Genomic DNA, 14,423 nt, shown 5'->3' on the forward strand with positions numbered 1-14,423 from the left:
TCATGCTGGAGCTGAGGCAGGGTAAGTATACTTAGTGCTTTCAATATCCACGTCTCATCCGTTGTCTTGAGTAATGAAACCGCCAGAGTATAAATGCAAATCAATGGTGCGATGATACAGTGACAGACACTGATTCCAAGGCTGGCGGCTGAAATGTAGTACAGGCTAGTAATGAATTGCTCACCTGGAGAGAGTGGACGGCACTTCACGCCCAGCCTTAAAGTCGCTATGAAAGGAAAGGTGGTCCTTGGTCGCCCCCGTGGACAGAACAACATCAGATTACTTGGTCTAATTAAGCTGGTCACCCTGTAAGAAAGAAGCGGTCGGCACTTGCATGAACCGAAGTATTGCAATAGGAAATGATAATAATCATCGCTGAATTGGGAGGTCAAGATGAGTGTTGATTATGAGCGTTGACTCTGAGTGGTCTAGCTCTAACCATGTATGTGAGAACTGGATGCGTCGACCTGTTTGCGCGGGTGCCAATTCAGGCTATCGACGGAAGCAATAGCACGGACACCGAACAAGTCCGTCAGCAGACACCTGCAGATTCGATGCGGTTTGCCCGAAGAGTACTGAGAGCTCGCTTCTGCATGCCTGGCACCAATGTACCTCGGCGCAAACGGCAAAAGGTCTTCATGCCCAGATCGTCCAGTAGAGAAGTCAGTACGAGGTAGTTCGCTAATGATAGGTGATCACCCAGTTCAAGTTCATTCAGATATGTGGGCTGGAGGACCATTAAAGTGACGCTCTGTAGGGGCGTGCTGAACAAAACATCGCTTCGGGCATCCCGCTAAAGTGGTTGGCTGCTGACTTGCTGACACATCTCAAATCCTTTGCGGGCCACCAAAGCCGATATATAGAATCATCTGGGTCACTGCCCAGACGATCTTCCACGATTCTGCAAAAGGTGGCGAACTGAACTGAAGTAGCTTTTGCGCAAGCAGATACCAGCCCCAGGTGTCTCTGCAAGCCCATAAATGCAAACTTCGGAGGATTGAAAACAGGGAAGTGAACCTATCTCTCATTAGTCAGGAGACTTTGAGTTAGCTGCAGGTCGGGTGCTATACTTATCTCGAAGCCTCACTAGCCACAGCTGATGGTAAGGCTGGACCACGGAAATGTCTTGTGTACCTGCATTAGGCGTGGCGACAGTCACCGATTGGCCGTCCACCGCATTTTTGTTTTGAGGCTGCTCCGGCAACGAAATGTATGTATGGGAATGCACTAGTAGAGAATGTGCTGAATCAACCTGTGTATCCTGTAAAGATATCTCGGCGGCCATAGATGGGTGTGGCGAGGCGCCACAGGGTTCCTGGGCGGCAACTATGGCGAAGATCTTTTCTCTAGCCGCCTAGTCAACTGGCGCAAGGTGGGTGTAAGGGGGAGTTCAGATTGGTTGCATAATGAGGCCAGTATAGATGTGGATGTCGAGTGAGCGGTTGGTGAACAAGGAGAAGACGGATCTTTTGGCCGAAGAATGATCGTCTTCTTAGGCAAGGCCCAGAAGCTTCGATTTAAGGGCTATGCTGTGTTCATGGTCATGTCGTAGGAACACAAATCGCATTCGTGGGACAAGATCGGCATCCTGTCCTACTTTTGTAGCTTGTTTCTCGACCTGCAAGACTAGCGGCCAGGTTGCCACAGGATCGCACGGAGAATTTGCGGCTCATGGAGAAACCTGGTCCGCTTGTGTGCGAATTTCACGTCGTGCTGGCCAGAGACGAGGGGTTGGAGGGGTTGGAAGCCGGATCCGAGACACTGTGAAGATCAATGAAGCCGGGAAAAGACATTTTTTTGCGTGTCGAAGATCGGCGGGTGGATGTGACCTTCTCCTTTCATCTCGCACATGGCGAATGAGAATATCTCAAAGACAATCATCTTCAAGGTGTATTATCCCCTTAAACAAAGGGTGCACGGGTATGATCAGCCCCTTTTCTTCCACACTTTTTCTTTTGTGTTATCGTCCAATCTCCAACAGCGGACCTTGAGCCTATCGGCGAGCGGGGCCACCATGAGGCTTGATTGCAGCCATAAAATTGACGCGTATCGGGACGCGCGATTCAGGTAGATGAAGTGGAGCATGAGCCTCACGCCGTCGGGGATGGCGTTATGGTTGTTTGTTCTTTGAAGAGAAGAGCCAAGCTGGGCGTCATCAACCTGTTATCCGATAGTTTTTGTCCCGCACAGGTTGGCTATGAATGCCTAAGCTGATTGAAGAGATGATTGACGCGTCGGGACTTGGGGCGCAGTGCGTGCAGGGACGGGAACCAAGAGCTGAAAGACAAAGGGCGGTTGAAGATCGGAGGATACGAACAGACACCCCCCCTCGGACCCTGGACACATTGACGATGGAGGATGGAGGGGCTGTTAGCCGGAGATGCAAACGGCGGTTGGGTCGTTTGTGAAGATAGTGCGGCTCCTGGGTTTTTTGGATGTAGCGGCGCAGCTGTAATTAATTTGTGTGAAAGGTGGACATGGCGGACGTGGATGAGGATTCCAAGAAAATCGACGCCTGCGGGCTGCAGCGTCAATCCTAGTGGCCTGCAATGGCCTGGTGGCCCCCAGTAAGGAGCCAAGGGAGTCCAGGGAACCAAGGAAGCCAGGGGTGCCCAGGGTACCTTGGGCCTTTAGTGGGCGTGGTAGGCCACTAGGCCCTTAGACTGCTAGGCGCGGGTGTCTAAAATGTCATCTGCGGTGTCTGCATATGCTTTTTAGCGGCGCCCGTCTCCCCCAGTTTTTTCCCAGTCGCCAGTTCAATTCAAAGCCTCCTCCCCCTTTGCCCGTCTCGTCACCACCTGGCACCCTCGTTGTCAGTGCCTGCCCTCCCTGCGCCTTTGGCACTGTGTGCGCCTGCAAACACCTCGACTGCTCGACCCTCATTTCCACTAATCCTGACACCTTTCGCCGAGGACTGTCTTCCTCTCCAGGCTCTACACGGACCGCACTGGATTGCATGCTTCCGTGGAACAGCCCGCTTCTATCTTTTTGTTTTGATCTCGTCCAATTCTGTTGTCAACACGGGGAATTCTTCTTTGTTTGCGGCCGGCAACAAACCACCAACACCACCACTTCTCCGTCACCCTTTGTTTTGACCAACACCAACCACCACGTCCCAAACTTCGGTTCAAAGTAATCCATGTTAATGTCCTAATTCGACTGAACCCACAGTCAACCGTCAAAGTGGCAGCAACTACTGTGACTGTCTCGCCAGTCATGGCAAACTCGTTCGTCTCCCTCCCTAATCCTAGCCCTGCCCTTTCTGACTTCTTCCAGCTTCGCTACCGTATGGCGCTCCTTTTGGCATACCATGACCTCAAATGACCGCCATGCCTCCCATGACTCTCCCTACCGGACCGGTCAACATGTCACTGTCGGACAGAGTCACCATGCGCCCCTGACTTCAGTCGCCACCAGTGCCGTTGACTCCCACCAAGACCTCTCGCAGACATACCACGATGAATCCAAACGACCCTCAGTCTCCTCAACTCAGCTGGCCCAGTCACCTGCCAGACCATACTCCCCCGGCATGCGTTCCGTGTCATCTCCCAAGCGTGCTGGCCCGGAGGAAGTCGTCTCCCCCGGCGAGATTCAAATGCAGAACTTTGCTGATGGCGCACCTCCTCCCCCACCGGTGGCTCATTCCTGGAAGAAGATCGACCGCTGGGCTGAGAAGAACTATCCAGAGCTTTGGGATCAGCTGGGCGAAGGCTGTACGCAAAATGACATTAACGAGCTGGAACACGAGTTGAACATGTCATTACCGCAAGACGTGCGCGAGTCCCTCGCCATCCATGATGGGCAAGAGCGCGGTGGCAGACCAACTGGGATTATTTTTGGTTGCATGCTGCTAGATTGCGAAGAAATTGTCCAGGAATGGAAGAACTGGCAGATTGTCAACGAGGAGTATCTGGCCGGTACGCGGAAACCATCCTACAGCTCCAAGGGCCTCAGTAACGGCGCTTCCTCGTCAACCCAAGCCCATGGCAATCGGTTCTGGAGACAAGAACTGCTGGATAGACAGGAGTCACAACCCCCCAACGCCATCCAGAAAGCTTATGTTCACCCCAGTTGGATTGCTCTGGCCAGAGATTGGGGCGGTAACAATATCGCCATCGACCTGGCACCCGGCCCAATGGGCGGATGGGGCCAAGTCATTCTGTTTGGCCGCGATTACGATTGCAAGTATGTTGTTGCGCGGTCGTGGGCACACTTTTTGGCCACGGTGGCAGATGACCTGAGCACCGAGAAGGTCTTTGTCGATGAGGATACGGGCGAGCTGAAGCTGAAGGAATTCAAGACCGAGACAGTCGAGCCTGCCTACATGGATATCTTGCGTTGGAGGGCAGATCAAAAATATGGGCGGAGAGGACCGAAACGGAGATCTCAGCCAGCAGGATTGAATAACAGCTCAGTGGCACAGAACGGCCGGCACTCCCCTTACAACAGTCCAGTTGTTGGTGAAGATCGAGGTCGGTCGCCTCACCGGTTTTCGCGGGGACCTACTGGCAGCCCGAGACATACGGTCAGCAGTCCTCTGGCTCGCGTCCAAGAGGAAATTGCACAACCGCAAGCCATTCGTCCTGGTGGAGATGTGGTAAGAGACTTCGCTGAAGCTACCGAAGATTCAGTTAGTGAAGGCAAGAAACGAGCCACTCCCGCGCCCATAGATTCACAGGTGGCAACTTCCACCAAGCAAGCTGGAGAAAAGCTGGTCGACGTCTCGACACCCGCTTCGTTGAAGAGCGCAGATTCGAAAGATTTCCCCCCTACTCGACTCAACCGCGTCCTGACAGCTGGCAACAATGAAACCAAAGACGACAAATTGAAGGAGCCAGAAGCCGAGGTCAAGGGCTTAGGGGTTAATGGGATCGAGGAAGAAATGAAGACGGTGGCGATTTAATCATCCTATCTTTCTTTTTCGTTATTGGCAACAGCCTGAGCCGGTATAAACGACCCCAAACATCGCCTGGATATGGCGTTCGGGAAGGCCCAATGAGCATTGTATGGAAACATCAACAGACTTATTTATCATGGAAGGCGCGCTTTTGTTACACAGCCCAGGCGTCTCTGGCTCTTATTGTCGAAAGCTACCCCTTTTTGGCAAACTTTCGGGGTGGATCGGGTGAAGGAACGCGGCTTATTGTATGGGTAGAGTTGGGATTTCGACTGGCGGTAAGCGATCTGGTAGCGGGCGACTGACAGGGAAGTCGTGGGCCTCCTCTCCAGAGATACGATCAGGCGCCGCGCGGCGATCACTAAACATACCATGTAGAGAGAACAGAGCGAGTATTCAGTCGACTCGGGGGGGAGAGAAGAGCACGGCCCAGGGGAGAAGTGTCCGGGTCGGATGGACAGAGTATGGTGACAGGACTGGAAACAGAGAAGACTTAAAAGGCAACTCCAAAAGAGGTTCTATTGCATCCCTTTTTGATCCACCATTTTCCTTTGTCCCCCTTCTCCCAGACATCAAATCCTATTACTCCAGATGGTCATCATCCAGCACGATACAGAAATTGTTCCTGCCGCCTCCAGGATTGATTTCCCTCTTCTTGAACACCACGTCGCCACCACTTTTTATCCACTCGTCTCTGGCCCTTGGCCCGTCGAAGCGCCAGAGACTATAGTGCAGTTTGCGGGTGGTCTTTGTGTGCAGGTGCGTGTAGCCCAGCGAGTTGAGGATTGCGGTCAGATGCTGCGGGGTGAGATAGCGGCTGTTGTGCAGGCAAGACGAGGGCAGGACGAGGAAGAGGCATGGGAGTTGTTGCAGCGCGTCTACGTCCGCGTCCACATCCCTTTGGTTCTGGCGGTCGTCGTCCTTAGTTCTTCGGTCCTTCTTCCCGTGTGGTAGTGGTTGTGGCGCGAAGAACAAGGCCGTGCGCTTCAGCATCGCTCCTCGTGCCTTGGGGTCGGGCACGTAATTCAGCACGAGGCTGAGGCTGAGCACATCATAGTATCCTCGCTCGTCATGCCACCGTCCCTTCCCTTCCGCGTCGTGAGGGAGCGGGAGAGGGAGATGCATAAAGTCCATCTCCTCGATGCCCTCGTCCGCGCTGCGTAAATCAATCCTCCTCACCCTCGTGACACCCGCGACGTTGAGGGCGTTGCGCGTGCTCAGCGCCCCGATCTCCAGGATCCTGAGCGGTTTTAGCCCTGTTGGCTTGGTATTGCGATCCTGCTCTGCGTCATCACCGTCGGCATCGTCGTCGTCGTTGGTGTGCTGAGCGCGCCACTCCCCCTGCCGCGGCTCAGGACAACCACTACGAAGAACAGCAAGAGCGGCCTTGCGAGCCCTGAGCTCCTCGTCGAGCCAGCCGACTAGCACGCGGCTGGAGTCGCCGCCCCGCTCGGCGCTCTGGCCCGTCCGGCTGGCGAGTTGGTACGCCTTCAGCCCGCCCTGCGCGGCAAGCTGAGCCTCGATCTCGCGTATCTCGGTGGTGTCGCCCCTAGAGCGCGCGCGTGCGAGCCGCTTTTGGAGCAGGTGGTGCGTATTGATCAGAGCGCGGGTGTGCCTCGACGAGAGCGATGATGAGGACAAAGATGACGACAATGGACCAGTCTTTGATGTCCTCGTGGTCGTTGTCCTTGTTGAGGTCTTTGAAGCCACGAGGAGGGGTGGCCGGGTCGATTTCAACGAACTAGACGATGCTCTGGATTTCGTCCTGGATTTCGCGCTGCGTCGTTGAGCAGCCTTACTCTTGGCCGACGAAGACTGCGACGGGATCGCCATGGTGCATTGATCATGGCAGCACCTCGTGATAGGTATGGAAATCGAAATGCCCTTGTGCTATATCGATGCCCGTGATTCATTCCAGCTCCCGGCGTAGTCGTCCATCCTGGCGTCTGCCGTCGAGAGAATGCCTGTGAAACTCTCATTAGTATCTTTACATCCTCCGCACCAAGGGAGCAAAACCTGACTGCGCACGACTTCTATTTCGGGACACGGCTGTTGCCGCCTTGTTGACGCCAAGCCCCTAGCCAGGCTTAGCTCAACTTACGCTCAGCCTCGCTCAGCCTTGCTCCGGCTTGAGGCAGTCGAGATGTTCGAATATACAGAGGGACTTCGACGGGCACTACCCGTTGTCGCAGACAGACTGGCTGCAACAGGGATGAGATTCCAGACATATTTACCCATGCTAAATCCGCTGAATCCAAGGTTGAGGGAAGCTTTCGGAGAGATGTTGAACCACTTACCCAGTACATGGCAAAGCACCCAAATTAGCCACAATTCTTGCCTATTGGCGTGTATAGCTATCTGCATGATGACATCGGTTTCTCCGCTGCTAATTCTGTTGGGGACTGCTTAGGACAATGGAGTCGGTGACAGTGTGCCTAGCCCTATGAATGTTGTATAGAATTGTTGTGCCTGGATAAGATTCCCCCTATGACGCTGTTGTTATATCGTGAAATGACAGCCTTTCCTAATAAGGCTGGCGATAATGGGAGGCATCAAAGGCATTTATGGTGCAGGGACCCTGTACCTCGTGATGAGAACTTGACAAGCTGAATAACCCTCACAATCACAACAGATGCAAATGCACATGCGGGCTTCAGCTTCATGCACCGCCACCAAGTCTAGAACTACCAAAGTACTCCAAACGCTTGCTCAACCCCGCTGATTGAATGACTATGCAGCGCCTCCGGCCTGACTTGGGTAGCCACGCAGCTCATGATTTGTCGTTGGTCAAGCTTCAGCCAGCCTTGGAGCAGAATACGCATTGATGGTGACAGTGGCTGCAGTATCTTCGCCGTCGGTCGAGTTTCAGCCAGCCTTGAAGCAGTATACGCGTTGATAGTGACAAAGGCTGTAGTGTCTACGCTGTAAATCATCCAAATGGGCCAGGTGTAAGCTTGAACATCTTCCTCCCATTGCCTCTCGTCGATACAATGACTGCTCACGTTGTAAAGGGATCATGACTTAGAAGCTTTGTCAGCAGGTCCTCAGTTGCTTTCTTCAGCTAGCCATGGAGCCGTTCGTAATGCGAAGATACCGCTTCGGGAGCGCCAGAGAACGACAATTGTCCAAAGGGACATGCAGACTTCTACTTCTGGACACAGTTTTCAGCTTCTTGCACACGCGAAATGGGAGCTGTGAGTGAGATTTCGTCTATAAAATGGGGTTGGTCTTCTCATCGTAAATTGAATTGACCTCTAAGCTCACCGGAATACATCTCGAGCTGCATTCTTGACCACAGCAGCCTCACCAACATGACGTCTCGTACTGTGAACCTTCGCGCTGCATATGGCAAGAATGTACTTCATGATGTTATGCTGAAGAAATACCAAATGAGCATCCCAAAAGCTGGACCCAGCCTGCCGAGAGCACCACCATCTCGTGACAGAGCCCCAGCCGGTGGTTGGTCGCCTGGACCCGTTTGCATTATCGGCGCTGGTTCAGCTGGTTTAGCCACGGCCATTTACATTCACGACGCCTGTGTGCAGGCCGGTGTCACGCCTCCGACTATCGACATCTACGAGGCTACTGAGAGGTCAGGCGGACGTGTCTATACCTATCAATTCACTGACACTGCCAATCCGGCAACGCACAACTATTATGACATCGGGGCCATGCGCATACCTGATATCATGACAATGAATAGGTAATGGCGCATTACAAATATTAGGATCGGGCTAACAGCTTTCAGTACCTTGAAAATGATTGATTACCTCAAGGATAATAAGGGGCAGGACATTATCAGACAGCCATACACCTACAGCGACCCCGAGAAGCGAGAGCCTCTTATGTACTATTATCGGGATTACCAGCCAAGGTGAGTTGTGAACTTCAAAATAGTTTAGAGTATATGACTCAGCATGTAGTGATATCGACAAGGAGCTGTCGCAACTCGACGGAGTGATCCAGCCATTCATTTTTCAACTAGAATCTGCGGCATCGACTGAGGCCTGGGACCAGAAGTTCCAAACAATGTGTCAGACTTACGACAAGTATTCCACTCGAGCTTATTTGCAGCTGGGGAACATTTACGGCACCACAACTCCAATCAAGTATGGCAGCGAGATATCTATGCAGTGCAGAAGAATGCTAATCGGATGCCAGTTGGACCTACGAGCAGACAGAAACCGCCGAAACCTTCGACACGTAGGTGATCCTTTTGGCGAACTCTTCTCTACTACGCTAACCTTCTTCATCACGAAGGTCGACTGGCCTTTTCGACCAGGCCTGGATGGAGACCGTGTGCGACTATGCCGACTTCCAGGCCGCCAGCGCCGGTAAGTGGTACAGACTTGAAGACTCTCAAACAAAGAACGGCATGCAAGCTATCACCAATGCGATGGAGAACTATCTCAAGTCTATGAATATAAATGTCAAGTATAAAAGTCCTGTTACAAGCCTAGTGTAAGTGATCGCACCACAGACCTGGCATGTGGGTCATAGAAGCTTTCAGTTGGGGCAGAGACATCTCAACGTCGCCCAGAAGCTTCTATGGTCCGATCCCCGAGCTCAATATATTCGAAGAGAATCTGACCCCGGCCGCAGATACAACCAAACCGACATCGCGGTCAGTGTCGTGGGCGGACAGGCTCAAAATTACGAGTCCGTCATCAACACCACGACCATGGGCTGTCTTGGCAGAATGGACATCGCCGGACTCCAGCTGGATGACGACGTCTTGACTGGGGTCAGAGCCCTCAGCTATGACCGGGCCACCAAGGTCGCCATCAAATTCAACTCGGATTGGTGGACACCCCTTCTCAACAAGCAAGCAAGTCGGAATCCCAAAATCCCCGGCCCAGACAACAATCCTCCAGCCGTCAGCTTCCTGGGTGGCGTCTCCAGCACGGACCTACCCATTAGCAACGTGGTGTACCCATCCTGGCAAGACGAGGGTTCCACCATTCTCATGATCTCATATGCCTGGGCGCAAGATGCCACGCGTATGACCTCGCTCATTCCAGATTACGCCGGCCAGACACAGATCAACAACCAAGATCCCGTAGCTGTGCTATGCATGCGATATCTTGCCCAGCTCTGGCAACAAATTCCCGGGGCGCCAACGCTGGACGAGCTCCAGAACAAGTACTACCAGTCCCATCACGCCTGGGCCTGGGCCAATGACCCTAACACCGCCGGCGCGTTCGCGCTCTTCGGGCCCGGTCAATTCTCGTACCTTTACCCGCTCATGCAGCAGCCTCACTGCCGCGGGGACGGGAGCAACAAAGTCGGGTTCTACTTCGCGGGCGAGGCGACCAGCGCGCATCATGCATGGATTAGCGGAGCTTTTGACAGCGCGTACACGACTGTGTGGCAGTGGGCGGGCATTCAAGATCCACCCGCACCTGGCCAGATGAACGCTGTGCAACGGGCGATGTTTGAACTGCCGTTTGGCGAAGGTCCCAAGAAGCATGTTGCCGAGATGGATGAGAGTCTCTTGAACTGGGCGATCTGGGCCTCAGAACAAAGAGAGAAGGGGGAGAAGGGGAAGTAATGGCGGAGGCAGCCACATCTCGCAATGGCTAAGTAGTCATGGCTCGGGTCAAATAACAGCGGGATTCTCAGGTCTGAGATCGGAAATGGAATCAATCAGGAGAGGTCAGGTTTGCCCAAATTAGTAATATATACGGTAATGTCTCCAATTTCAAGATGGGACCGCCATCGCCATGTTGACGCAACACTAGTATCTGATCTACATACTTGTTTGCTAGCATGTAGCCATCGCCTAAAGGATTCTTCTTCGCGAAGGTTACAGCATCTTCCTCAAATGGGCATCTGCGAGCCGTCATATTTAGAGCCGATCCATCCTTTAACAGGGATTCCCTGCTTGACCATTCAGGTCTGGGCTGTTTGAAATCCCCTCCCTGGTTATGCCGTAAAGCCCGCTGCTCCCTGCGTTCTATTCATACATTTGTTGGTCATAATATCGTGATAGTCCCTATTCAGACCTCATACTGCGGCCCCGATCCTTCCCCCCCAATTAGACCCGCTGCTTTTTGAAAACATTCCCACCATGGACACCGTTAGCTTCCCGCTGCCGTTTTCGCTCGATCTCTTCCTTCATGATTCGCTCCGCCTCGCTCATCGGTCTTTGTTGAATAGGGCCGGCTGATTTTCTCGTGGCACCCAAGGGGTTCTTCTTGGAAGATACGGCGAATACGTTCTTCGGCTTGGCTGACGAGCCGCCAAGGGACATGGATATAGGCTGTTTCGCAGAAGTTTGCGCTGCTTTGGAGTCGCTGGACATTGTGGGTGATATTGTTGGTGGAGACTGTGATGTCGGCGTTGCAGTATTCTCCTTCTCCTTGTCAGATGATGATTCGTCTCTCTCCGAGAGAGGAGGAGTTGGTGGGTTTGCGGCCTCGGATGTCTGTTTAATTGCTCCAAAATTTAGGACAATTTTCTCTCCACCTTTTCGTTTGATACCTTCACCTGCACCCTGTGTCTCATCATCTTGTTGCTCTTCATCTTCCGTCGCGTCATCCAACCCCTGCCGCTTCGCCTTTCGGATCTGTTCCTGTATCATTCGTTGTTCCCGTTCTTCATCACCACGATCTTGTCTTTCCTTCTTTCGGATCGCCTCCTGCCGCCGCAGTGCCTCGGGGCTGTTGTCAATCCAGCTGATCGTGAGCCCGCTTGCGCCAGTGCGGCTGTCGTTCTTCTCATCCTCGTCCACGCGACACATCCCTTCTCTGCCCACGTACTTTGCAAATTCCGTCAGACTACTCCATTTGGTTGCATTCATATGAATATGCTGTTTATTTGAAATATACTCTTGGTAGAATTGGTTTACGTTGACTTTTTTCTCGCCGTGCCCTGTGCGCAGGAGTTGTATGAAGTCTCGTAGGAACTGATTTGAATAGTCGTTGATGGCTTTTCGAGGATCTTCGCCAATCAGCTGCATTTGGCGGACGTGGGATTCGGAGGCAACATGGCATTTGAAGCCGTTTTCATCCCGCATTTGCCGTTGACATGCTTGACAGTACCATCGCAACCGTTGAAGTCCCTTCGACTTCATCTGGTTGGCGATGTACTTGGTTGATCCCACTTCTGCTCGAGGCATGGTTGCGGTGGTTGGATGTAGGTCAGAGACAGGATGGAGATACGTGGGCGAACGAACAGAGATCGTATTGTCAAAGGCCAGCGATGAGGCAGGGCGAGGACGATGATGTTCGGAACGCAGCTTGTGACGAGGGTGGCAACCAACCGCCAAGTCAGCCTCGTCAGTGTCATTTGAACCATTTTGCTGACTAATTCGCAGACGAGGCTGCAAGCACCACCTCCTCTTCAAACCTTAAACTGCAGGTTGCCGCTTGCCGAACCCAGCGCGTTCACTACCCGCTCACGAGCGGGTGGCGCACCCAGCCAGCAACCCGCATCTCGTACCGACAGGCGGCTATCAGCGTTCTCTGCACTGATTTCCGCTGATCCGCACCGATTCGCACCTATTTGCGATACGTCAAGTGGAAGCAGCCCGACAAGAATGATCCTTTGGTCAATTACTCTGATAGACTGATAATAATAGGACATATGCTCCCCCAGAGAAAGCAGCATCTCACGGCTGAGGCGATACATCACAAATTAATCATACATCTTTTGTCTGCGTATTGAGATCTTTTGACACTACTTTATGTTTCACACTCGTGCTAAATGGGTTCACTGCAAGAGGGCTGGCAGCGGCTTAGCGTCGGTGTGGTGGGTGGTGGCATTGGTGGCATGTCTGTTGCGATTGCTCTACGCCGCGCCGGCCACGAGGTAACAATATACGAGCGGGCTGACTACGCCGGCGAAGTTGGTGCCTCAGTGTCTTGCGCCGCTAACGGTACCCGTTGGCTACACGAATGGGGCGTTGACGTTGCCAAAGGAGATCCCGTTATATTAAGGAAGCTTATTAACCGCGATTGGAGAACAGGAGAACCCGTGAGTGTCTATGACCTTGAAGACTACGAGGAGCGATGGGGTCATGTCTACAACATGTTCCATCGGCAGTATATGCATAAAATGCTGAAGGATACAGCCCTACAACAAGAGGGCGATGGCATCCCAGTCCAGCTGCGAGTCAACCATCAAGTGAGAACTCTCTGGTCTTCTGTTACTGCTAGAAGATTTATATTAATCACTGCCTTGGATTTCAGTGTGAAAACATCAACCTACAAAGCGGCGTCATCAGTTTCAAAAACGGCGTTTCCGTACAACACGACTTAATCATTGGCGCCGACGGTATCGGATCTGTCGTTCGATCAATCATCGGCATCCAACCTGACAAGGTGCCTTCTGACCAGAGTTGTCTGCACGCCAACGTTTCTACAGAGGAAGCCGTCAAGGCTGGACTCGTCAACTATTCTCAAGATAGCGCGCTCGAATATTGGGGCGGACAGGAGGGAAAATGGGACAAGATTGTCCTCTCACCATGCAACAGCGGCAAACTGCTCTCTTACTACTGCTTCTTTCCCCGAACAGTAGGCGATTACACTACTCATACATGGGGTCAAGAAGATCGTCCCGTGAAAGAGCTCTTGGACCCATACCCGGAGCTGGACCCTCAAGTACTAGCACATTTGAAGATAGGTAAACAGATCCAACCATGGCGACTATGGGTACAGTAAGTTCATCCCCCCCATTTGGCACGAAACACACAGCCGTGCGACTTATACTGATGTGAACACTGTAGTCAGCCATATCCTTACATACAACGCAGCATGGTCTGCTTACTCGGTGATGCCGGCCATCCTGTACGCTCTGCTTGCTCTAAGAAATTTTCCCATTCAACGCAGCTAACATGGAGTAGATGATGCCACACCAAAGTCAGGGTGCCTGTATGGCTATAGAAGACGCTGCAGCTTTAGGCATCCTCTTTGACAAGAAGCACTTCAAGGGAGACGTTGAATCAGCTCTGGACGTATACGACCAAGTCCGATTGCCGAGAGTTACCAGAGTTCAAGCAGCAGCTGCAAAGGCTGCTTACAACATCAACGAACGAATTGGTCAGTCTCAGCTCCAGAGGGCGTTAACACAAGAAGCCTAACGGATGGGCAGGTTTTTCGGTTAACAAGAACATATCGACTTATCGTGTTGAGGACGAAAAGGAAATCTTGACCATCGAGGAAATGAACGCGTATGTCACTGGCTCAAGCATCTATGTGTCACTGTATTGTTCAATTCTAACAGACTGCGAAGGTACGATATGTACAAAGATATCGAGGAAATACTCGCTCAGCGAAGAGGACTACCTTTCGAGGAGAAATTCATCCGCGGATTGCCCATTGGGTTGGAGCTTCCTAATGGGGTCGTGATCGGGGCTCAGAGCGAGCGTTGATGACTGGTACTTCATGATACCCTAGCATCAGCAGTCACTCAAATAATGGACGACAAACAGTTATCGAACGCAGAATCATCCAAGATATTCTTTCAACGCCATTCAGGGAAGATTCCGTACTGTTTTCCTCATCACTTACGTTCTCCCCGTACT

At 52.4% G+C, this 14,423-nt stretch overlaps 5 protein-coding genes across 5 annotated transcripts; 3 read left to right on the plus strand and 2 right to left on the minus strand.

The window, feature by feature from the left end:
• Nucleotides 1-3,310: 3,310 nt before the first annotated feature.
• Nucleotides 3,311-4,903, plus strand: A1O5_04782 (uncharacterized protein; the record flags this gene model as incomplete). Its single annotated transcript, XM_007745386.1, has 1 exon — nt 3,311-4,903. The coding sequence occupies one exon, from the start codon at nt 3,311-3,313 to the stop codon at nt 4,901-4,903; it is 1,593 nt and encodes a 530-aa protein (XP_007743576.1).
• Nucleotides 4,904-5,479: 576 nt separating this feature from the next.
• Nucleotides 5,480-6,730, minus strand: A1O5_04783 (uncharacterized protein; the record flags this gene model as incomplete). The annotated part of the gene is made up of 1 exon (XM_007745387.1): nt 5,480-6,730. The coding sequence occupies one exon, from the start codon at nt 6,728-6,730 to the stop codon at nt 5,480-5,482; it is 1,251 nt and encodes a 416-aa protein (XP_007743577.1).
• Nucleotides 6,731-8,208: 1,478 nt separating this feature from the next.
• A1O5_04784 (uncharacterized protein) lies at nt 8,209-10,448 on the plus strand (the record flags this gene model as incomplete). Its single annotated transcript, XM_007745388.1, has 5 exons — nt 8,209-8,600; nt 8,646-8,771; nt 8,821-9,030; nt 9,158-9,358; nt 9,500-10,448. 5 exons carry the CDS (start codon nt 8,209-8,211, stop codon nt 10,446-10,448), a joined length of 1,878 nt encoding a protein of 625 aa, XP_007743578.1.
• Nucleotides 10,449-10,934: 486 nt separating this feature from the next.
• A1O5_04785 (alpha 1,3-glucosidase) lies at nt 10,935-12,017 on the minus strand (the record flags this gene model as incomplete). Its single annotated transcript, XM_007745389.1, has 1 exon — nt 10,935-12,017. The coding sequence occupies one exon, from the start codon at nt 12,015-12,017 to the stop codon at nt 10,935-10,937; it is 1,083 nt and encodes a 360-aa protein (XP_007743579.1).
• A 587-nt stretch (nt 12,018-12,604) lies between these two features.
• On the plus strand, nt 12,605-14,270 carry A1O5_04786 (uncharacterized protein; the record flags this gene model as incomplete). The annotated part of the gene is made up of 6 exons (XM_007745390.1): nt 12,605-13,024; nt 13,090-13,556; nt 13,626-13,686; nt 13,743-13,938; nt 13,991-14,069; nt 14,132-14,270. 6 exons carry the CDS (start codon nt 12,605-12,607, stop codon nt 14,268-14,270), a joined length of 1,362 nt encoding a protein of 453 aa, XP_007743580.1.
• Nucleotides 14,271-14,423: the final 153 nt, after the last annotated feature.

Source organism: Cladophialophora psammophila (assembly GCF_000585535.1).
Source record: "Cladophialophora psammophila CBS 110553 chromosome Unknown aczJe-supercont1.6, whole genome shotgun sequence".
Taxonomy (NCBI): domain Eukaryota; kingdom Fungi; phylum Ascomycota; class Eurotiomycetes; order Chaetothyriales; family Herpotrichiellaceae; genus Cladophialophora; species Cladophialophora psammophila.